General features: G+C 37.6%; 3 protein-coding genes and 1 long non-coding RNA gene across 6 annotated transcripts; 1 reads left to right on the top strand and 3 right to left on the bottom strand.

Moving 5' to 3' along the window:
- Positions 1-56: 56 nt before the first annotated feature.
- LOC131328961 (uncharacterized) lies at positions 57-1,502 on the bottom strand. The gene is made up of 2 exons (XR_009200586.1): positions 1,051-1,502; positions 57-317 (listed from the first exon to the last, which is right to left on the bottom strand). It is a non-coding gene; the product is annotated as an uncharacterized LOC131328961 (long non-coding RNA).
- Positions 1,503-6,190: 4,688 nt separating this feature from the next.
- On the bottom strand, positions 6,191-7,722 carry LOC131328960 (F-box protein At3g07870-like). 3 transcript variants are annotated; one of them, XM_058361947.1, is made up of 2 exons: positions 7,360-7,722; positions 6,191-7,139 (listed from the first exon to the last, which is right to left on the bottom strand). In XM_058361947.1, the coding sequence occupies exons 1-2, from the start codon at positions 7,557-7,559 to the stop codon at positions 6,242-6,244; spliced, it is 1,098 nt and encodes a 365-aa protein (XP_058217930.1). In that variant the 5' UTR covers positions 7,560-7,722; the 3' UTR covers positions 6,191-6,241. The 3 variants fall into 3 exon arrangements, with proteins under 3 accessions (XP_058217930.1, XP_058217933.1, XP_058217931.1); XM_058361950.1 differs by having other exon boundaries at positions 6,191-7,137; positions 7,370-7,722; XM_058361948.1 differs by having other exon boundaries at positions 6,191-7,137; positions 7,364-7,721.
- Positions 7,723-11,528: 3,806 nt separating this feature from the next.
- Positions 11,529-12,815, bottom strand: LOC131328959 (F-box protein At3g07870-like). The gene is made up of 2 exons (XM_058361946.1): positions 12,587-12,815; positions 11,529-12,409 (listed from the first exon to the last, which is right to left on the bottom strand). The coding sequence occupies exon 2, from the start codon at positions 12,299-12,301 to the stop codon at positions 11,747-11,749; it is 555 nt and encodes a 184-aa protein (XP_058217929.1). The 5' UTR covers positions 12,302-12,409; positions 12,587-12,815; the 3' UTR covers positions 11,529-11,746.
- Positions 12,816-19,084: 6,269 nt separating this feature from the next.
- On the top strand, positions 19,085-20,288 carry LOC131328670 (hyphally regulated cell wall protein 1-like). The gene is made up of 3 exons (XM_058361585.1): positions 19,085-19,333; positions 19,435-20,010; positions 20,106-20,288. Exons 2-3 carry the CDS (start codon positions 19,441-19,443, stop codon positions 20,286-20,288), a joined length of 753 nt encoding a protein of 250 aa, XP_058217568.1. The 5' UTR covers positions 19,085-19,333; positions 19,435-19,440.
- Positions 20,289-23,755: the final 3,467 nt, after the last annotated feature.

Here is a 23,755-nt window from a genome sequence, read left to right as displayed (position 1 = left end):
ACAACAGTTGAAAGGTTCCATAGTCAGCAGTGTGTCACTTTGAAAAGTAATAAGTGTTGACCTTATAGAAGACAGATTTGAGCTCAGATGAGCAGTCACTCAATGTTCTAATATGTATGGGTAGATAATGGTGCCCTGGAGCTGATATTTTTGGTAAAGAGTGTACCATAAATCATCCTCGATATTTAGTCAACCAAACTGAAATAAGGCATTCCTGAAACTAATTACCACTGAATGGAGAGACAGTTGAACAACTTCTCACTTCAGTATTTGATTCTTTCATGGTTAAACAACACAATGCCGGTACATTCAGCGACCTGAAAATACACCTACAGTGATTCCTTTCATTAAAATCCTAGGACAGTAAATCAAACCCTAGTGACTTTAGCTCAAGTGCTCAACTCATATTGTGCCCATTTCGTATCAGTTTGTTACCTAAACAAGCAAAGTCCATATTGGAAGCCATTTAAATATTTTAGCCCCGATGGTTTCATTATTTGAACCAAAAGTGTATGCAGCTCGCACAAGCATTTCATCAAACACGTTTCTTGCAACGTGCCGGCGTGGCATTCGACATAACCAAGAGTGACAGACAGACATAACCCATGTTGTTCCCAATCACTGGGGGTATGGGTGGGAGAGGATTGGAGACAAACCTAACCTTTGGCAATATGCACAAAGTAATTGTTCTAATAACTTCAACCAACACGATTGAGGTGTGTTCTTCACCCTATGTATGTGTGTGTGATTCAATCGCACCAATGGAAAAACGCCCAAAATTCATCAAGTTACGAACCCCGACAGTCGATTGAACAACTAAATTACACATGGCAAGAACATCAACACAAAGAGGTAAATTCCAATAACTACATATAAAAATAAAAACGCCAAAAATGTGCTTGAATTGTCGATACATGTGATATACAGCACTTGATTGAGTACGGGACCTAGGGTTTTCGTTCCTTTTCGTTGCAGTTCCGTACGAGATCGAGAGAGCTCGAACTGACTTGGTCTGATGAGAGAGAGAGAGATAGAGAGAGCTATGCATACCAGGAAGGGGAATCGATTCAACTAACCTGATGAACTAGGGATGGCAATGTTGGAAGTGTGGACGATTGAAGGCAGCGTCTCTGGGGTAGAGGATTCAAACAGATGCGAAGGAGGGAGTTGGGGAACAAGGTTGCTCTCGAAGGAGGGAGTAGGCAGCAGTCTTCAGAGTGTGGGGAGCACAGAGGAGAGAATGGCAGGAGTAAAACCCTAGAGAGGGGAGGATGTGGTTCGGCTGTGGAGAATGAGAAGAAAAAGAGAGAAGGAAAACGGAAAGGGATTGATATATTGAACGGTATCGTCTTAACAAAGGGCAAAATTGTCCAATTTCATCATGTTTATTAACCCATACCATGTATTGGTGATATTGTTTGCAGGTGCCATGTCTTGGTAATTTGAAGACTTGACACCATGAAAGTGGTGATTATTTCCAGTCCACACAACCTGCCGGTAATTCTCCCTACAAAGTAGTCTCTAAGAAAGAAATTAAATTGGTCACATGATGAGGCCATCTTTGGCCATCGTTGGACCAATCGAAAGCCATTGTCTAAGGCTCCGTTTGTTTCAATGTAAAATGTTTTTCATGCAAAATGTTTTCTCTGAAAACAAACTTCAAATTTTTTTTTTCTGGTATTTGATTGGCATTTGAAAATATTTACAGAAATTGACAAAATAGTGTAGAGAGAGAGAGGCTTAAACTGTGAATAGATCTGAAAATATTGGAATTGAACGTGGGTCAAGACTGACGATTGAGGAAACTGGGCAGTGAGAATTGCAATAAAGGGCAGCGGGTTCATTTCGAAAAATAACTTACGGAAGATTTAAGGGTAAGTAATTTTTATCCGATTAATGAAAAATATTTTACATATAAAATGTTTTCCTCGTTTTTTATACAATCAATCACCGGAAAATACATAAAACATTTTACGTCCAAACAAATGGAACTTAAATGTTCAAGTATAACTCCTTCGAAACTTTGAGATCAAGAATAAAAACAAAGGAAAGGAAGGGGATCACTATCAAGGATGCTACTTGGACAAAGCTAACAATTACCCACTCCGGAGTAATTCCAACAAGCACATTAACATGAGCCAATTAACACCATTAAGCGGATCAAAAAAAAAAATTTAACACCATTAATTTTTCTTTTCTATATTATACTCCCTCCGTCCCTTTTTTTGTGTCCAGTATTCCATTTTGGGCTGTCCCTTAATAAGTGTCCATTTTGTAAAGTTAGGAGAGTAAAAGTTGGTGTATTGTCTATTTTGTCCCTAAAAGTAGATTTTATTTTGAAAAGTTAGTGAGTAAAAGTGTAATGATGATGGGTAAGTAGGGAAAGTGGAGGAAAAAGTTGATGTGAAATGTGTAATGATGATGTCTTTTTAATAAGTTAGAGTTACGAAGCAGAACACTTAAAAAGGGACGGAGGGAGTACATTTTTTTCATGGCAAAATCCAACAAACACTCCCTTTTGCTCATGGAAAATGCACCCCTTGCTCGCACGCTCCGCACCCCCTCACTGAGTGTCTATTCGAAAACATCAGAGACCAACGCCAATTTAATCCTAGACTTTACCGCACCTACTCCATCGATCAAGAGCCATCCTCTTAGTCCATCGAGAGCCTTCATGCCGTGGGCGTTACCCATCTGCCCGCATCCTTGCTACATCAAGAGTCACTCTGGATTTTTCTGCTCCATCGAAAGTCTTCATGTATGCCCACCAAACCGGTGCGAGCCCACCCAAAAGATCGATCTTCATCCGTCAGCTCTGATACTACTTTTGGGATTTTTCTTCATTCCACCCGCAACGGAAGCATTACGAATTTAAACATGCACAAAAAAAACACACAAAATTTACGTGGTTCGGCCTCAATGCCTACCCCATGGGAGAGTAGATGTGAGGAAAAAATAGCGATGTGGGGTGAGTGAGAAACATTGTGTGAGCCATGGTGTTGGGAGCTCGATGAGGGTTTTTTCATCTCATATCTTTCATATAGTGGAATCTCTCTCTCTCTGAGTAGGTATTGAACCACGTAAATTTTGTGTGTCTATTTTGTGCGTGTTTAAATTCGTTATGCTTCCATTGAGTGTATGATGCAAACAAATCCAAACAAAGGGATTCGTAATTTCTTCGGGGGAGGGTTACATAATTGGGTTGAGTTACTTCAATTTTGCGATTTAGTAATATGCAGCTGGTGGAGTTAGAAAACACCTTTCCATAGAGACAAAAAGAAGTTGGTAGAAAACACCTACTCCTATCTATTTGGATAATATATAATCTAATGTTCATTTACTTAAAACACAAGCAACAAGCACAGAAAAAAATAATGGGCAATTGCCAAAATGATTATATATTTTATTATTCAATAAAGTACTTCGTATTACAGTTGTGTGAGATTCCCTTTTTCCAAGTGATTAATTAAACATGTCAATTAATACAAATTGTGATGGAGTCCGAAGGTAAGTAGTAGAAGAAAATTACCATATGGTGTTAACCCCATAAGTACATGCGGGGTGCATGCTACACAAATAATTGAACTAATTTTTAGGACAATTAAAAAAAAAAAAAATTGAATTAATGAACAATTCATATATTTTTTGTGAGATGCATACCCGAGATAGATCTACACACACCCATTAGCACGATGTGGGTAAAAATGTCGTTCACTACAAATATCAGTTGTTTGTTCTCAAGTCAAGTTACGCAATGGAATTAATAAGAGATTAGTTAGCATACTAATCTAAACAAGATAGACACTTGTAGCAACGAGCTGTTCTTGAATCCACAAGAAGAAAGACAAAGTATGAAATATTATTGATGAAAATATTAAGTTGCAATCCTTTTGTATGGTGTTGCCCTGAAACCCTAATAATTAAAGCCAAAAAATAAAAAGTTCCATTATTTGGGGAAACTCCTAAAATTGAAAACAGAAAAGAAAAACTGAACTTTTCCCAAAAAGAACAACCCAATAAAGAATTATAGTCTAAGAATTGGAGTATTAACGAATTAAAAGTTTCGGCAAAAATATCAAATTGAAGGGTTAAACATAAGAATCAGGCTGAAATCCACCATGCATCATGACGAGTCGTGAGTATTAATCGGAGTGCGAAAATAAGTCAGCAAACCAAATTTGGGCCTATTCCAAACTTGTCCAAATTTTACTAAATCAGATAATTTGAAATTAAATATCGTTTAAACTTCCGAGGTGGATCACTACCATGCGGGGGAGTCTAAGCCCATGTCAGTCAGAGGGCAACATAAAAGATTATACAGTCACTTTCTATTGATGATCTTCATAATTTCGTATAGTCAGAGATCAGGCAAGGCACCAAATAAGGGGTTCGGGGATGCTGCTGAAGGGATGCAGAGTAGCAAATTTGGCCGTTCATTTTAGCATGAACGGTTCAGATCAAATGTGATCATATATAAATCTGAACCGTTCATTACTCAATTAAAATTTGAGCTTTTGATTACCGAGATGCATTACTCTACAGAAGAGATCCCATTTCCCAAAAGAGAGGCTAGGTGCGTTGAGGTGGGCCATTGGGGTGACTCAGAGAGGAGGAGGACACTTGCTAGTTGCCACGTATGATATATGTGGATTGATTGATGTGAAGGTAAGTTTTTTTTTTTTGATCCGCATGTGAAGGTAAGTTTAAACAACAAATAAGGTGTCCTACTAGATCGAGACTGTTGAGAAGGCCCAAAACTTGTATGGTCTATTGGGCCAATAAAGAATTAAGTAGAGGTGTCAAAACGGGTCGGACCGGCATGGGCACGACACAAGCACGACATGTTTGAAGGCAGCACGGCACGACATAGGTACAGATTAATCCTAGTACGGCACGGTTGTAGTGGGCACGTGACATAGCACAGGCACGGAAGTTGGCTTGGCACAGCATGACACGACACGATCTTAGACGAGCACGGCACGGGCATGACACGGAAGTGGGATGGGGCACGAGTCACGATACGGCACGACACGGTTCTAGCCAGGCACGGCAAGGACACGAAAGTGAGGGGGAACAACACGAGCACGGCACAGAAGTTAGTCTGGCATGGCACTGCATGACACGATCTTAAACGGGCACGACATGGGCACAACACGAAAGTGGGATGGGGCACGAGTTGCGACACGGCACGACACGGTTCTAGTCAGGTACAGCACGACACGGCACGGGCACGGAAGTAGGACAGGCATAGCACGACACAACACGATTTTAGTCGGTCACGGCATGACACAAGCACAACACGTCGACACAACACGATGTCAGTTCTCATCAGACACGGCACGACACGAGGCATGGAAAAACCAAAAAAAATATGTTATTAAATAAATAAGGGATTTCAGATTATAGTTTACTTTATTTGTGTATTTTTTGATAATCTAATAATTTATTAATCTTTTCCTTTTATTTAAGTAAAATAAGATTTTAAATTTTTTTATATGTTTAAGAAATTTTGAATCAAAATTCAAACATAAAAATAATTGGGAGAGTAAATGAGAGGATGTTGTAAATCGTGACGGAAATAGTTAAAAATAAATTGCCTGATATATGAATAAAAATAAGGGGAATGGTTATTCTCTTCTTTTTTTTATATATTTGCACTCCTTTTTATTTATCTCGTGAATTTACCACAATATCTTTTCAGTAATTTGTATGTACACACATCAAAAGATAAAACAGTATTTAACATTGATAAGGTCTAAAAATATGAGTGCAAAACAATCCCAGCAAGGCAGCAAAACCCTTTTTCATCTTAGTGGGGCACTAAGAAAAAAAACCGACTGGGGATGAGAGAAATCGTACCGCCGGCCACCGGACGGCTGATCCAAACCGTCCAAAAATTCTAAAAAAAAAAAACCAATGGGGCCCACGAGAAAATCAAACCGCATCCGAGGTGTGTAGGGTGCTTGATCCGAGCACCCTTTTTTCGTGTATATATGTATATACGTGTGTATATACAAAAAAGGGGTGCTCGGATCAAGCACCCTACACACCTCGAATGCCGTTAATTTTCGTGCGGGCCCCATCTATTTTTTTTTAAAGATTTTTTGGACGGACGGCTCGGCTGTCTGGTGGCCGGGAACGGCCCGCCGACGGCCATCGGTATGATTTCCCTCCCCCAATCGGTATATATAGCATTACTCTTATTCACGACTCAACCTCAGTTGTTACTACTTCCATGAAGTTACATTTCTCCCTCTCTTCCGAGCAGAGGCGAAACAAGAGTCCCCACGTGAGCAACTGCATCAAACCGGTTTGGAAGACCATCAATGCCGCTGAGATCACTCACCGATGCCGTCCGGAGGTTGTAATGAAGTAGGGCCCGATGATCGTACACCATCAAAACTTCCCAATCTTCAAGAAAACACACGATTTCAACATCCCTGATGTTTCGGCCGATTTGTTGTTCATTTATGGTGAAAATACGAGTCCAAGACTCTACGACGCGATAATCGTTCATGATCCATATCTCTATACAATCGGGAAATGACGTATTCAAAATCAAAAGCTTCCCTTTGAACGCTCTCAAAGAAAAACTCCCACTTCCTAATTCCAGTTGAGGACGCGGAATAATATCGATTTCTTCGGTGTCCATATTGAATGAAACAATTTGCCTAGAGTAGCTTACCCAGTGAAGAGCTCCATTCAAAAATGCTTTGCAAGCCGATTGTCCTAATCTCAAAACAGAGGTATTGTCTTTAAATCTCCAAGTGGTATCCCCAAGAGTATACACGAAAACCTTTTGTCGCAAAAGACTAAAATCGCTAGGCTCTCGGAAATCTATAATCGCAAGCACTTTGTATTTGTTGGTCATTGGGATAACACCAAATCCTACGACAATATCACCAGGTACGTCTTCCATGCTAACTGGTGGGGGAATCTTGATATGCTCTCCAGTACAAGGATTACAGATACAAATCTCGTACCTGTTTGTTGGGTGCACCAAACAGATCAGACCGTTGCAAGAACCCATTACTCGAAATTCTTGGAATTCTGCTATTTCTAAGTTGACTTTACGACAAGAGTACCGATCTGGGGCGTCTTCGTTTTGTACAAAGTACAATGAGTTGCGAATATTACCTGTAAGGAATATGAAATTTTAGCAAAACCGTATAAAATTTATTGATTGATCTGATTACACAGAGGAGTCTAGTTTATATACTTGTTTGTATTCAATACGTAAATAAGAGAAGATTCACGAAGTCAAAATATGTGTGCTTATGATCGTGAGAGATACTCTGTCGAAAGCCATGCGCAAAGACATTAGTATTTCGATTCTGGGATTTGTAATTTGTCTGTCATTTACCTTTACCTCTGCATATGGTATCAGTGAGGATGAGATTGGGATTCCTTCGAGAGGAAAACCTCATGTGCTCATCAACAAAGGTAGGGTTGCGTGTTAAATCGCGTATTACCCTGCTCCAACGCTTGGCTCTGAGAACAGATTTGACGGGTAGTTTTGAAAGTATTTTGCTGGATATTCCGTCTGGAAAGGGATCCATAATTTGATAGGATTGTTTCAATTCCGGAGTGTAGAAGAAGGATGCAGAGAGGGATTTACTTATGCAGGTGAGTTTAGGAGAATGAAAGGGATAACAACTTTAGAAGTTCCCCTATGTCAGAGAGAGCACAAAAGCGGTTCATAGTACGTCTATGGTGATTTAATCATAAACGCAGAACTAAAAACGATTATTCTAACATTTGCCCAAAGTGTATAGGATAATCGATAAAATGTACATTAATATCCGAACGGGGCGATTCAAAGGACACAAAAAAAATACACCAAATCTCAATCTCATAGTTTCCGATCAATTTTTTATGATTCGAACCGTTCGATGTGTGCAGAATGTGATTTTAAGAGTGCTCGCAAGGATTAGCAAAAAAATATGATTGGAAAGTGCTTATTTGAGCAGTTTTTAATTGAACAGTTTATCAAATCTAAGATAAAAACTGCTCAGATCGAGCCTTTTCAGTTCATTTTTTTGCTAATTTTTCACGAGTACCTTTAAAATCACGTTTTGATCACATTGAGCGGCACGGATCATCAAAATTTGATCGAAAACTATAAGGTATTTTTTTAGGTTTCTAATTAGTTATCGTTGAAATCGCCCCGATATCTGAAAAAGGTGTATGCAGTGGCGGAGGAACATAGAGACAATGGTGAGCAGCCGACCCCTAAATTTTCATAGAAATATGTATAATTTTGACCCTTTTTATTAATTTGACCCTATTTTAAAATTTATTTTTCCCCACTCCATATAAAGGTTTTGTACTTAAGTAAAAAAAGAGACAAAATAGAATTTTTACCCACAAAATTCCCAAACGTAGTGCTAATTTGTTCGTTCCTCACAAAAAACCAAGGGCTTCGTTCATGAATTATACATAGTTCAAATTTTCGACTCCACTTATAGAAAATCTTGGCTTAGCCTCTGGGTGTATGGATATTTGTGAAAGCATATTAATATTTATAAAATGTGCATTAATATTCAAATTTGTTTAAAAAGTATTAACATATTATCATTCGCCTAATGACAGAGGTAAACAAGACCGAACAAAAAATAATACGCATCAAAATGACTTGATTCAAGCGGATAGGTTTTTTAAAAGTTATTGGGTGATCTTAGAGCACAATGTGTTTGTAAGGCTCAATATTAAATGAATGCATCACACAAAAGAATGTGCTAAAAAAAGATGTTGGAACATCATACGACAATTTTCTAAGACCATTGAATAAGAGTACTGCTATTGGTACCGATAGTACCGTAGAAAAAATGCATCAATTGCCATTGGGCGGTTGTCTCCGGCCACCGGACAGCCGATCTGAGCCGTCCAAAAATTTTAAAAAACAAAACCGAGTGGGCTAACGTGAAAATCAACGGCATCCAAGGTGTGTAGAGTACTTGATCCGAGCACCCTTTTTCGTGTATATACAACTATATATATATAGACGAAAAATGAGTGCTCGGATCAAGTATTTTACACATTTGGATGCCGTTGATTCTCGCCAAGGCCCACTTGGTTTTGTTTTTTAAAATTTTTGAACGGCTCGGATTGGCCGTCTGGTGGACGGAAACGGCCGTTTGGTGGCCTTCAGTGCATTTTCCCTATGGTACATAGGATTTTCGATTGAATAAAATTACTCTTCCACAACCTTGTCACATCAAGTGGATAAAAAAAAAAACTTTGTCACATCAACAGGGATGAGGTGGGCCATTGGGGTGACTCACAAGGGAGCCCCAAGATTTCTGAGTCATTTTCGGCCAATAACAACGTACCAGGTGGGGACTAAACAGTATCTAATATCTAAAATAGCCGCAAATGACAACTTGATCGAGTTGTTATGGAGGTTAAATAATATAACTTGTTCCGTCTCATTTTCATAGTCTTCTATTCTATTCCTTTCGTACCATTTTTTTTGTCTATTATTATTTTTTATTTTTTTTATGTTTATTATCTATATCTTTCAATATGAATCTTGAAAAATATGTAATATAAATCTTATTTGATAGGTCTCGATTAGTTTTATAATACAAAGTTTTCAAAATTATGAAAACTATTATAAATTGAAAGGTATAAACAATCAAAAAATGACATAAAATTTAAAATGAACAAAGAAAATGTGATGGATGAAGTATTTTAGAACGTTTCAATATGTATGTTCGCTCCACAAAATTAAAAATACAAATTTTATAAAATTCCACTCTTGCGATTATGTTTAAATTGAAGTAGTACTATCTATATCAATCAAATCACCTTTTGAGAGGGGATAATTGAAAAGTTAGGCACGGTTCTAAGGTTATTATTTTTTAAATACTAATTTTTCGTTTCACTAAATATGTCTTTCTCTCGTAATATTATTTTTAATTCAAAAAATAAGTATACTTATTTAGTTAGTGAAACAGGACGTTATATACTTTTTGATGAAATCATAATATTTTCTTAAAAAGTTGGAATCTCCAATTAAGACTATTAAAGTGAGACCGGTGGAGTACGTTTCTCGACATAGACAATTCAAAGTTGAGTAGACTGATGTAGGACAATATTTATGAAGATTTCGTAAACTTACATTTACAATAACTTAATCACTGTATTGTTTCTAGGAAAGTTTCGATAAGCTTAAAATATTACATTTCTCACATTGGAGTTGATTTTGTTTTCTATTATATTAGAAATCTTATCTCTTAGTCTATGAGAGCATCTACAATGGTATAATCAAAATTAAAATGTTACTAAATTTAACAACATTTGCTCAAAAAAAAGCTCACAGTGGAATAATCAAATTTAACATCTTAGCAACTCATCAAAATTTGGCCCTTTGATAATCAAAACTAACAATTTTTTGCCAATAATCAAATTTAGTTGTCTCTATATTTTCTCAATCAAGTATATTATCATTACACAAAAACATTCTCTCTCTCTCTCTTCCATTTTCAACATATTTCTATGAAAAATACTTTTAAAAAGATTATTTTTTTTTTCAAAAACTTTTTTTTTCAAAAACTTTTCTTTTTTAAAAAAAAACTTTTTTAAAAAACTATTTTTTATTCAAAAACTTTTTTTTTCTTTTTCCCGAAAACTGTTTTTTTTTAATCAAAATTTTCAAAAAACTATTTTCTCTTTTTCTAATCACCTGTTTTTATTAGTTTAAAACCTATTTTTAAAAAATTATTTTTGTTCACAATTTTTAAATTTTTATAAATTGAAAATGTGATGTGACAAATTTTGGTTATTCAAATTTGATTGTATCATTGTGGACCTCTACATTGCTAACTTTAGCAATCCCTTAAATGTATAATCAAAAGATGATATGGCAACTTTTGATTATCGACTTTTGGTTATTCCATTGTGGATGCCCTAAGAATTAGAATTTAGTTCGGGAAATTTCCATTCTTTTTACTGTGTCCAAGGCGTAGTACGTACGTAGGACTGTTTACTAAAATAGAAAAAAGGATTATTGAAATAAAAGCTGTTGGTGTTAATTTGTTATGCTATGGCCACACCCATGATCATTCTATGCTATGTAATTCATTAATCAAACTAAATGAATAGTGATAATTGTCAGACTAAAATGGCAAATTACTAAAACCGTATCCCCTGAAATACTGTATATATTCTATGTTTTGGGACAATGATTAATTGTTAAATGAATATGTGAGCTTATATAGTACTCCGTATTGTAAAAGTTTATACACATAGGGTACAAAAATCATTATTATCAACATATATAGTTTATTACATATACAAGATATATACAATCTATAAATATTCAAGTTTATACATAAAATTCTAGTTATATATACACATAATCCAAGTCTGCAAGCCTATTTCAAGTTTGTTCGTACTGAATCCAAAACGAGCATTTACCAAGTCGAACTTCGAACGAGCATTTACCAAAACCAGCATTTACGAACTACTCGTCCCATTTATAACCCTGCTTTTATCAAGTTCCATTTCTCCATCGCACATGACCAGAGGTGAAACAAGAGTCCCCACGTGAGCAATTGCATGAAAACCGCTTTGGAACCGAAGACTATCAATATTAATAACCTCAACCACCAATGCCGTTTGGAGATTATAACGAAGTAGAGCCCGATGATCATAAACCATCAAAACTTCCCAATCTTGGAGAAAACACACAATTTCAACATCCCTAATGTTTCGCCCAATATGTTCTTCATATACGGTGAAACTACGAGTCCCAAGACTCTGCAACACCATATTTTTTCATGACCCATATCTCGATTCGATCACCAAATGATGTATTCAAAATCATTAGTTTCCCTTGGAATGCTCTCAAAGTAAAACTCCCACATCCTAATTCCAGTTCAGGACGCGGAATAACACTGAATTCTTCAGTGTCCATGTTGAATGAAACAATAAGGTTAGCATCGCTGACCCAATGAAGCGCTCCGTTTGCAAATGCTTTGCACGCGGATTGTCCTAATCTCAGAACAGAGCTATTGTCTTTAAGTTGTATCGAAGTGGTATCCCCAAGAGCATACACAAATACCTTTTGTTGCAAGCGATTAAAATCGCCATGGAGTGGGAAATCTACAATTGCAAGTACTTTGTATTTCTTGGTCATTGGGACTACACCAAATCCTATGACTATGTCACCAGGTCTGTCTAACATGCTAACTGGTGGGGGAACTTTAATATACTTTCCAGTACAAGGATTACAAACATAAATCTCATACCTCTTCGTAGGATGCACCAAACAAATCAGACCGTTGCAAGAACCCATGACGCGAAATTCCCGAAAGTTTGGTATTTCTAAGCTAACTTTACGGCAAGAGTAATGAGTCGAGGTTTCTTCATTCTGTTCATAAGTACAATGTGTTGAGATTGTTACCTGTAAGGAGTATGAAATGGAGAGAAACTGAATAACATTCTTGATAGATCTTAATTGTCTACGTATACGACACATTAGTAAGAGAAGAATTACAAGTCAAAATACGAGTGCTTAAGATTGTGAAGGATATTGTACGTGTTGAAAGTCATGTGTAAAGATATTTGTAGTAATAGCTACCTTTATCTCTGCATTTGTTATCAGTGATGATGAGATTGAGATTCCTTTGAGACCAAAACTTCAGATGCTTGTCGACAAAGATAGGGCCATGCGTGAAATCGCGCACGCCCCTGCACAAGCTCCTGGGTCTGAGAAGAGATTGGACGGGTAATCTTGAAAATATTTCGCTGGTTATTTCTTCCGGAAATTGGTCCATAATTTGGTAGTTTTTACTTCTGTTTTGGGATGTAGAGAAGGAAGCAAAGTGGGATTTACTTGTTAAGTAGTTAGTTAATTTTAGTGATTGTTAGGAATGCAAATATTTTATTTGTCAAAGAGAGATATTTTCGTATGCCGGCTCAGTGCCAGCCAAGAAAATCTTTCTGTTATGTGTATGTAAAGGCTTGTGAGGTCATCTTATAATCTGAGCAGTTTAGCGCAAACGCACCCGAATCTACACCTCCAAAGTCGAACCCATCTTATTAGTCGAATGACAACATAAGATCGCGCAGTCAATTTGCATTGGTCTAGCAACCTTGTAAAGTCTAAGAGGCAAGGGAGCGAGATGACTCGTATGGTGGAAACCGCAATTTGTTAGTTACTCCCTCCGTCCCATAATATTTGTCCGGTCTGCGAAACGAAAACTACAAAATAATGCATTTCTTTCGAGAAAAAATTTAAATTTTTTTCATAAGTTAAAAGAACTCATCGAGATCTAGTAAATTGTTGATTTTTTTTTCAACTTTTCTTACAAAAATAATATTATTTTTACGTCTCCGTTTTGCAGACTAGACAAATATTATGGGACGGAAGGAGTATTTTTCTGGCAACCAAGTGGAGGACACTCTCTAGTAGCCGCGTATGTCTGACATATGTGAAAAGAACTTGGTGTGGTGATTATCTAAAGACTCTAAACCTTATGTTAAGGAAATGAATTTTACGTTGCTTGGGAGTAGAATGGGTGATCATTTAATAACATCTGGGACCTCTCCATTCATAGTCAATTGGCTTTGAGTTGGATGTAAAGTTTCTACATGGTATCAGAGCGGGGCCTGTTCCACCCTACATTTTATAAAATTTACAACTCACACCCGCGATGACAGACTAGCGAAAAGGCTGCACGATGATAGGACCCAAAAAGTGGCCACACGTGACAGACTTCAAACGTGGCTGCACGTGAGTGGGGATGTTAAGGAAATGAATCCCATATTGCTTAGGAGTGGAATGTGTAGCAGGCCGAGCCAAATGGCTCGATCATTCCGAGCGTGATCTAGCATTACTTTCAACTCCAAGACATCTCTCTTTGGACGTTCGGATCAGCAACCGTAGCCGAGGGTCCCTGTTGCCGAGGGTTCCTCTAATTACTCCTCCTTTAATTCCCCATTCCCTACACCTGCTCGGGGAGAAGGATATATTCGTTTCGATAGCTGCCGAGGGTCCCACAACACGCTCGGTGCCGAGCATTTCTTTGCCGACGGTCCAGCTCATCCGCATCAGAACAGTAACCATGGCTATGATGATGGTCGTGACGTCATCCGAACGGTTATGAGAACAATGATGGTGGCACGTGAAGGTGCCAGCTCATCATGAAAACGGTTACAAAACCCTAAACGTGATGCAACAGTGACATCAGCCGACGCGTGTCAAGCGTTGGTGCAATCTTGGAGACCAAGTGAAGGGTTTCCTATAAATATCCCATTATGCCTTCTTGGAAGAGGTACGCAAGAAAAAACCCTAGCTCCCAATCTCTAACTCTTCCTTGCAAGCAAACTGACTCTTGCACCGGAGGGCCATCCCGGAGAACCTCCGGTGTGGTCTCTTAGTCGTGCTTCGTTTTGCAGGACTGAGCGAAGGAGATAAAAGCTAACCCCGAACCACCATTCAAAAAGGACGAACCACCCAAAATGGAGCCCCACAGAATGGATGAATCACTTAATAACATCTGGGACCTCTCCACTCATTGCCAATTGATATTGAGATGAACATAAGCAAGGAAGATAAAACATTTACAGAATATAAATTATTCAACAATGCCATTTGAGAAATTTATAAATTAATTAATGTCGCGGTAAACACATGTCATTTCTTTTATTCCTAGCCAAATTTCATAACATATATCTGATGTGTTCAGTTTGGGGAGTTACGTTCCGCTAATTAAGGTTCTTATTTTTGAAATATTTATTTTTCGCTTTACGAGACATGTCATTCTTTCACATTATATCACCTTTAATTTAAAAAATAAATTAAGTACTTATTTTCCTTAGCAAAACAGGGCCTTAAAGGTTGGTATTGGCCAGATGTAGGGCCTAAAATTGAATTATGGGATAACTACTAATCCAGTTAACTTCGGTTGATCATATAAGGCCGAACATGGGTTTTACAAGTCAAAACATTCGTTTCCATCTAGATAGATGCCTGTAAGAATCACATGACTGATTTACAAAAAGACGTACAATTATGTGAAGGAGTTAGTTTAAAAATGAAAGAAGGTTATGAGTGATTAATCTACAAGGTTTAATTTTAGGTTTTTTTTATAAAACATGTTAATTTCCAGGTTAGTTGACGTGCATGCACCTCGACTAATTAATTTCTTACTAGTTCTTACCATGAGGCGCTATATTAGTTGATTTGGGGAAAAAATGACCCCTTCAAAGGTACCATCATCCAATTAAACTTGTTTTTCTTGTTGGAGGTACATGTATTCCTTTATGAAAGAAAACATAATTATCATGAAAACACTTCAAAGTACAATGGATAACTAGAAAATAATTGCCTTTGCGGTGTTTGAAAAATGCTGGAAAAGATCCGACAAACGCCGGCAATACTTCTAGCGGCGTTTTTGCAACGTTGAGGATGCCAAAGTCGGCTTCGGTTGCCGGCATTTTAAAAACGTTGTGAAAGATCTATGGCAGCATTTTTCTGAAAGCGTCGGGATTGATCCATGAGTAAAAATTGCCTCTTTGACAACATTTTTTCCAAAAAAGAGAAACTTATTCGTGGAGGAGCCATGAATAGGACAATCACAACTGTCTGTTTCGACAATTTGGTTAAGATACGTTTATAAATTTTGACCGGTAATAAACGTATTGAAAGCATCATGTTGTCGGGTTTTGTACATAAGGGGGTCATGTTGCAAAAAAGTGATAGTTTAATGGGTGTTTTTGCAATTAAGCCTATTGAAAATGTGTTTCCCTCCAAAGCCAAGATTAGGGTTTAAATATCAGGGATTTTCGAACTGTGAGATTAATGCATAAAAATTGGGGCTTCCCGAACTCTTCATTTTTTTAACCCTAAAGTATGAGATTAGGGCATTAAAAATTGGGTATCATATTGGTGCTTTACAAAGTTGGAATGGGATCCTAAAATAGAGTACATAATAGTGTTTAAAATAGTGTTTCCAGGCACATGCATATTTTTTAAATGATACCCACTGTATAGTTTTGTTGGTCCTATTATTAATCATATTTTTTTATTTTTGGTTAGAATTTTGATTTACTTCTTTGGGGGTGTAATTTGGATTTTCTTAGCCTTAATCGTCCACTTGTCTCTACGTGTAATGGCTATTAATTGTGATGCAACAGCAAGGCAATCAAGTTTTGCTTGAAAACACACTTCTCGAAATTTGCAAGTTTTGGTGCAACATTGATCAGAATGATGTGCTAAGTTTGATTAACTTATATGATTGTGTAGGTTGGATTGTTTGGCCCTAATGATATCCAATGTTTGGAAGCTGAATTTTTGACTCGTCTGTTGTAATGTACGTACCAATGTGTACTATATATTAACTATATTGGATCTTCTTTAATGGGTTTTGCTTGCCTCATCTGGGTATAAGTTTGATTCACTTTTATGATTGAGAGTCTGGAGTGTTTGGACTACTTTGGCCTTAATGGTTGGTGTGTCGCTACGATTACTGGCTATCAGTCATCGTGCAATCGGTAGGTAATCTAATTTGGCTTGAAAATGTGGTCATTCTGCTATGTTCAGGTCCATACTTCTCGAAGTCTGCAATTATTGGTGATCAGAATTATTAATCATATTTATTTGTTTAAATGATACCCATTGTATGGTTTTGTTGGTCCTTTTATTAATCTTTCTTTTTTGTTACATTACATAGAAAACATGGTTGATCTGAGGTGTACTTTGAATATCTGCGTTGGTGGTAAAGTAGTCAGGGGGTCGCAGTCAAAATACTTGAATGGGATCATTGCAGAAATGAAGGTAGATCCAAATTCCTTCACCTTTTATGAGTTGATGGATAATATTAGGCAGATGGGGTATGGAATAACATATTTTAATGGAGTAACAGAATACATAACTGTGTTTTATAGACTTCCAATGCATGACACGAACAATGGATTAGTTGAATTGACTTCTCATGATAATATTTGCAGCGCATTCTGGTAGGAAGTATATGATAATTGATGTATATGTCCATTGTCCTAATGTGGTAGAATCTGACGAGGATTGTGAGGATCAGGTGGAGGTGATATGTTGAGAGACAAATACTACTGTTGACCCTAGCTCCTTAACTGAATTGAGAGGTGACTTAGACATAGGAGGACACGTAGTGGAACACCTTCATGGAGATGGAGTTGAACACATAGTTCAAGAAAGCTGTGATGAAGAGGAAGTTCAACATATAGTTCAAGAAGGTGTGGATGCAGAAGAAATGGACGAGGGTAGTGATTCTGACTATGAGTGGCAGCCCAATGATGATAGTGAAAGTTCATGTGGATCTTGTAGTGGGATAGAAGAGTCTTCTGATGAAGAACAAGATGAGACCATTCCCTTGGTAGGTTTAGGAAATACCTACAACCTTGGGAGTAAAGGTGATGAAGATCTTAGTTTTAACAGTGATGATAACAACTTGGGAGAGGACTATGATGAAGATGGGAAACCTATTTTTCCTGAGTTTAAAGAGAGTTACATGAAGAACCCCCAACTAATAGAGGGGATGAAGTTTTCTAATGTGCGGGTGTTTAGAAAATTATTGAGGGAATACCAGATAAATGAGGGGTATATATTCACATTTTTGAAGAATGAGTCTACAAGAGTGACTGTAAAGTGTGCATGTGATTGTGGCTTTAGGCTTCATGCCTCTCCAATGCACAATGAGAAATCCTTTCAAATTAAAAAGATAACGCAAATGCATCAATGTACTAGGATTTACACTAATAATAATGCAACCTCATCGTGGCTTTCCTAAAAGTACATAACTAAGCTGGTTGATGCTCCTGAGACTAAGGTCAAATCAATGAAGAACATAGTTAGAAGAGAGTGGCTGGTAAATGTTTCACATACCAAAGTCTATAGAGCAAAGAGAAAGGCACTTGAGCTAATTCAAGGAGATCATATAAAGCAATATTTGAGAATGTGGGACTACTATGAGATGGTTAGGATATAGAACCCAAGTAGTGTGGCTAAACTGAATGTTGAAAGACCCTTGCCTGATGAAGGTCCAGTGTTTCGTTCATAGGTTATGATGCACAGGTGAAGGGGTTTTTAGCTGGTTGTAGACCTATAATTGGGTTAGATGCATGTTTCTTAAAAGGGCCATTTGGAGGTTAATGGATGCATGCAACTATAAAAGATGCCAACAATCAGATGTTTCCTTTGGCATGTTGTTGAGGCTGAAACAAAAGATAGCTGGACTTGGTTCTTGGAAAATCTAATCGACATGATAGGGAATCTAGAGCAAAAGGGTTGGTGCTTCATCTCTGATAGGCAGAAGGTATTTGTTATTTAAGTTCTTTACTTACTTAAATGTTTATATTGTTTACATTATGTTTGTTGCTGTTTGTTTATTTCTTTTTTTTTTCTAGGGTTTGACAGAAACATTTGCTCAAAAGTACCCTAATGTAGAACATAGGTACTGCATTAGACACATGTACTCAAACTTCAATAAATTGTACAAGGGTAAAGAGTGAAAAGACCTCATATGGAGGCTGCATCAGTTTACACAGTGCGGGAGTTTGAGGAGAGGATGAATGAAATTAAAGAGATTGATGAAACTGCATATGAATGGTTGATGAGAGAAGAACCAACAACATGGGCTAGGTGCATGTATAGTACAAGGTCTATGTGCAATATAATGGATAATAATACAAGTGAAGCTTTTAATACGGCAATCAAAGATGCAAGAGACCAACCAATTCTTACCATGGTTGAAAGTATTAGAAGGTACCTAATGGCAAGGTTGCAAACTAGACTTAAGTTGTGCATGGGCTAGAATGGTAATATATGTCCAAAGATTAGTAGGAGAATTGAGAGAACCCAACAACTAATGGGGGAATATGAGGTTATGTATAGTAGTGGCACCATATTTGAAGTCATTTGTGTACCTAGGATCTATGTTGTGGACATAGGACAGAAAACATGCACTTGCAGAAAATGGGATGTCAGTGGGATATCATGTGCATATGGAATGGCTGCAATCATAACAGATAAAAATGATCCTAAAGATTATGTTGATCAGTGCTTTCATCAAAGTACTTTTGCAAGGACATACAGCTTCACCATTAAACCAATTCCAGACCAAACCATGTGGGTTCGTACAGACTTTGATCCAATCAGCCCTCCTCCTCTTAGGGCAAAGAGTGGTAGACCCAAAAAAAAAAAAAAGGAGGAAGGGCCCTGATGAGCCAAAAACTACTTCAAGTGGAGTGAGGAAGTATTACACAACCCTAAAAGTGTGGACAATGCAAGCAACCAGGTCACAATGCAAGAACCTGCCCTCACAAGTCAACAAACAGCACTGGTGAACAAGTATGGTCAATGTATTTTTTCTTTTGTCATGACTACATTAATAATTTGTGATTTACAGCACTTTTATTTCATTATAAGTCCTCATTATTTGGCTTTAACAGGGTGTGATGGTGGTGGGAGGAAGAGGAAGAGGAATTCAAAATGAGGCTGGCAAAGGTAGAGGAGTGATTGGAGGTAGAGGAAGAGGAATTCAAAATGAGGGTGGCAGAGGAAGAGGAGTGACTGGAGGTAAAAGAAGAGGGTTCCCCACTGCTAGTAGAGATACTAAAGGAGTAAACAATTGTAGTAGAGGTAATGGTAAAGGTAGAGGTAGAACAATAGGTCCTAACAGTGGAGCAAACAATGGGTTGGTTGGAAAAGGAAGACGTCCAAATCAGGGTATTCTCATTGGTAGGGAAAGAACTGCAAACAGTCAAATGGTTCTTGGAAGAGGAAGAGGTGCAAACAATGGAAATGGTAGTAGAGGTGGAGGTAAAGGAAGAGGTGGAACCACTGCTGCACTTCTTGGTGTTGTCATTATAGAAAGAAATCCAAACATTGGAGTGGATCTTGGAACAAACAAAGGTGCAAAGAGTGGGAAGGGTAAGGAGCCAATAGTTGGGAAAGTCAAAATACCAATGACAAGGTTTGAAGGTGCAGAATCTATTGCCCCAAGAGTGGGTCTGCCAATACCACAGGTATAACACTAACATCATGTCCATTGTTTATAGTTTAGTCGATGTGAAAGCAATCCAATATTTGTCAACTTATTTATATTGGACTATCAATGTAGGGTTGGAGGAGATCCACAAGGATAGGAAATGTTTTTTTTTGGAATCAGGCAGCAAGTTCATCTGCAACATCATGTGGCAGTGGTAGTGGAAATGGCAGTGCCACAATGCCAAACACTCATATTCCTAGGCTAGACTCCCAAGGAGCAACTTCAACACCAAGTACCCAGAGATCTGCCACTTGAATCAACTTTATCTTAGGCTTATGGCTAAACTTTAGTATTGTGTAATGGTTTAAGTGGTACCCAATGGCATTAGTATTTTTTGTTTTGATGACTTAATGTAATGGTTTTTGTTGTACCAAATGCCACAATACTAAGAACTCTATTTTGTTGACTGTAATGAATTGTTTTGGTATTGCCTTGGGCTTGGCAGTAGTCAATATGTAATCTTTTGGTACTTTGTTGACTGAATGTTATGTTTTGAAATCAACTTTATATTTTTTCTGGGCTGCCTTATGAGAGGTGAATTTTATTAACTCCATGTGTACTTATGCTTCAATTATGTTGTGTGTTCAACAGGTTTGGTACTGCCTTGGTTTGGCACTGGTGTTCAACAGGTTTTGACACTGCCTTGCTTCAAATAATCTGGTCTAGTATGGCACATGTGTTGCGTTGGCTTGGCACTAGTCTGTGCAGTGTTCTTGTATTTATATCTTTTGGTATTATTGTACACGTATGGAATGGAAACATTGGCATTGCATCAATTTGATTCATTCATATTTTAGGAAGATACAAAGTTTTCTTTTTAGGGGCGTGCTTCACACTTGACACAAGGACACCAATTACAAACACAATGACTACCACCGGGACTATATGTTCCAAAAATGTGTTCCAATCTGTCTAGTCTTCCTTGTTCCAATCTGTGCACGTAGAGCTTCATTAGTAGCTGCTAGGTTGACATTCATCTCAGTCAAGTCTGCTATTTTCACAAACAGGGCTTCATTTTCTTCTTCCACCATTAGTTTTCTTGTTTCCAACCCCTCATTGATCATTTTCAACTCTTCAACTTGTCTCTCAAGTTCTTCCTTTTTGGCTTGTATTATCTTGGCATATTCCAATCCTCTAGGACAGGTTTCTGGATCTACCCACTCAAATAAGTTGCATCCATTTCGTTTCTGAAAATAAACATGACACATTTCAAATTTTGTACAGTCGAATAAAAAATGGGAAGAGAGTTTTCTGGATAAATTTACCTTGTAGTTGATACATCCAATGAACCTTCTTCCTAGATTTTTCATAGTCAATGACGGTCTCATCACTACCCTCCGCCCACATTCGCATTTTTTATCTCCATTGTACGGTGAGTAGTTGATGTTGGTGTAACTTGAGCTGCTCATGTTGTATGAAATAAGGTGAATTCACTTCCGTGGGTTTGGTTTTCAGAATAAGGGAGGGAAGAGATGAGGCAGATAGATTTGGTCTTAAATTTTCTGGGTTTGAGGTTTCAAATTTTTAGCTTGTGGGTTTTTCCGAAAACTGGGCAAGGATAGTGTTCTAGGTCTGGGTTTGGGTTTGGATGGTGTTCTTGGTTATGGAGATAGAGGGAAGAAGAATAAATTTGGGTTTAGGGTTTCAAACTGGGTGTTCTTGCTGTTCTATGTGTTCTTGGTTATGGAGAGAGAGAGAGGAGAAGAAGAAGAAGTGGGAAACTGTTATGGGTTTGGGTGGTGTTCAAGGTGTGTGGCAGTGGGAGAGGGGGTAGTGGTGGGAGAGAGAGAGAGAGAAAGAGAGAGAGAGAGAGAGAACAAACCTGGAAGTGTTAGGGAGAAGGAGGAAGGGTATAAATACCCCAAAAGTTCATTTCCCCGCCTATGGGAAGGGCTTTTTAGGAATAGAATTCATTTCTCATCCAATTCAACATTAATCCATCCAAAATGTTAGCAAAAGTTAACGGAAATGAGGGGAGGGAGTGATGTTGTTTGATTTTGATAGTTAAGGGGGTTATGTTGTCGAGTTTTGTACATGAGAGGGTCATGTTGCAAAAAAAGTGATAGTTTAAAGGGTGTTTTTGCAATTAAGCCTTTTCAATATCCAGAAATTCCCAAACCCCTCTATTTTTAAAAGCCACAATCATTGACTTTTAGGGTTACATTCATTGTTTATGGTTACATTCATTAAAATTTTGAAAACCCCAAAATCCCCCAATTTTTTAAAACGAAAGCACATAAATACATAAATTGATATAAAACAACTTACAGAAAACTTACGTATTCAGAAAACTTACGTATTCGTAGGAGAACCAGGAAAATTAGGTAGAACTCGGCGTACGGAATCGAACGAAGTAGACTCAGTGTACGGAATCGAACAAAGTAGATTTTGCCACTCTAGGGTTTCGGCTTCTGAGAAGCTTCTGTCGATTGATTGGAGATGGGTGGGAGATGGAGATGGAGATGGGTGGGATGGGTGGGTGGAGATGGGTCTCAGTGGTCATGGTAGGGGGCGGCGATTATATCATCGAGAGAGAGAGAGAGAGAGAGGAGAGATCAAGATCATCGACAGAAAGAAAAAGAGTGTGGTGGTTGTGTTTTCTTTTTTTTTTTTAATATCTTTTTCCTTTTTTTATCTTCTTTTTTTTAAGCCAGGGGTACTTTAGTCTTTCTCTTTCACTCCGTCCAATTTTTAAATGGAAATGAGGGGAGGGGATAATGTTGTTTGATTTTGATAGTTAAGGGGGTCATGTTGTCGGGTTTTGTACATGAAGGGGTCATGTTGCAAAAAAGTGATAGTTTAAGGGGTGTTTTTGCAATTAAGCCATTTCTTTATCAAATGTTGGGGGAGAAATTAAGTAAACAAATGCTTGTGCTTGATTAAGGCTCATGACATAAATCCTTTTATCAATAGGCCATTCTTAGAGTTTTGATCGATAGGCCTTTAATCGATAGGCCTTGTTTTGTTGTTTCTTATTTTTGTTTATGAAGGAATCACAACAAAAAAAAAAAACATATGGCCATGGACAAATTAGTTGCTTGGCCAAGGAGAACTAGTCATGGTCTTGTCGATTTGGAACATTCTTAACAAGCCTCCTAAAAAATGCCATTTCTCCGTCGATTTCTTCAGTCGAGTTCGTGGCTTTGCAAAGTCTATACACTCGACAGAGTTTTCCTTTTGATATATTCCAATAAGCCACGTCTCTATATAATTTCCTATTTTGTTTTAGTAGGAATTACAGTTCAAGGAAAATTATCAACAGAGGGAATATTGCATCTAATAAGGCAACATATGGCTTTTCGACAGTGGTATTTCGGCCTTGAAATGTCACCATGATTATTCTCGACAATGGTTATTAAGCCTTAAAGGCTTTGTTACATCAGTCGAAAGGTGAAAGGGTTGGTGTAAAATTTATCTAAAACTCTTCGATAGTTGGGAGGCATAAATGTTTACACCGTAAAGAGTTATCACCCATCGATATCGACAGAGGGGTGATTTAAAACTAGTTAAATTATTCACTTGGGTTACGTTAGCTCTTCACCCAAATGAATTAGGGGGGCATTATTGACACCATATATTCATTGCCTATCTTTGATCGACCGAAATGTGGCAATTATGAGAATGCTTCCTATTTTATTATTTTGTATTAATAATATAACTAGTTTTTATTTATTTATATTTTAATAAAGTGCAGGACACTTAACTTGTTCCTACACATTTGA

Source organism: Rhododendron vialii, chromosome 6a (genome assembly GCF_030253575.1).
Source record: "Rhododendron vialii isolate Sample 1 chromosome 6a, ASM3025357v1".
NCBI classification, from domain to species: Eukaryota; Viridiplantae; Streptophyta; class Magnoliopsida; order Ericales; family Ericaceae; genus Rhododendron; species Rhododendron vialii.
This window is presented reverse-complemented; position numbering and strand designations above follow the sequence as displayed.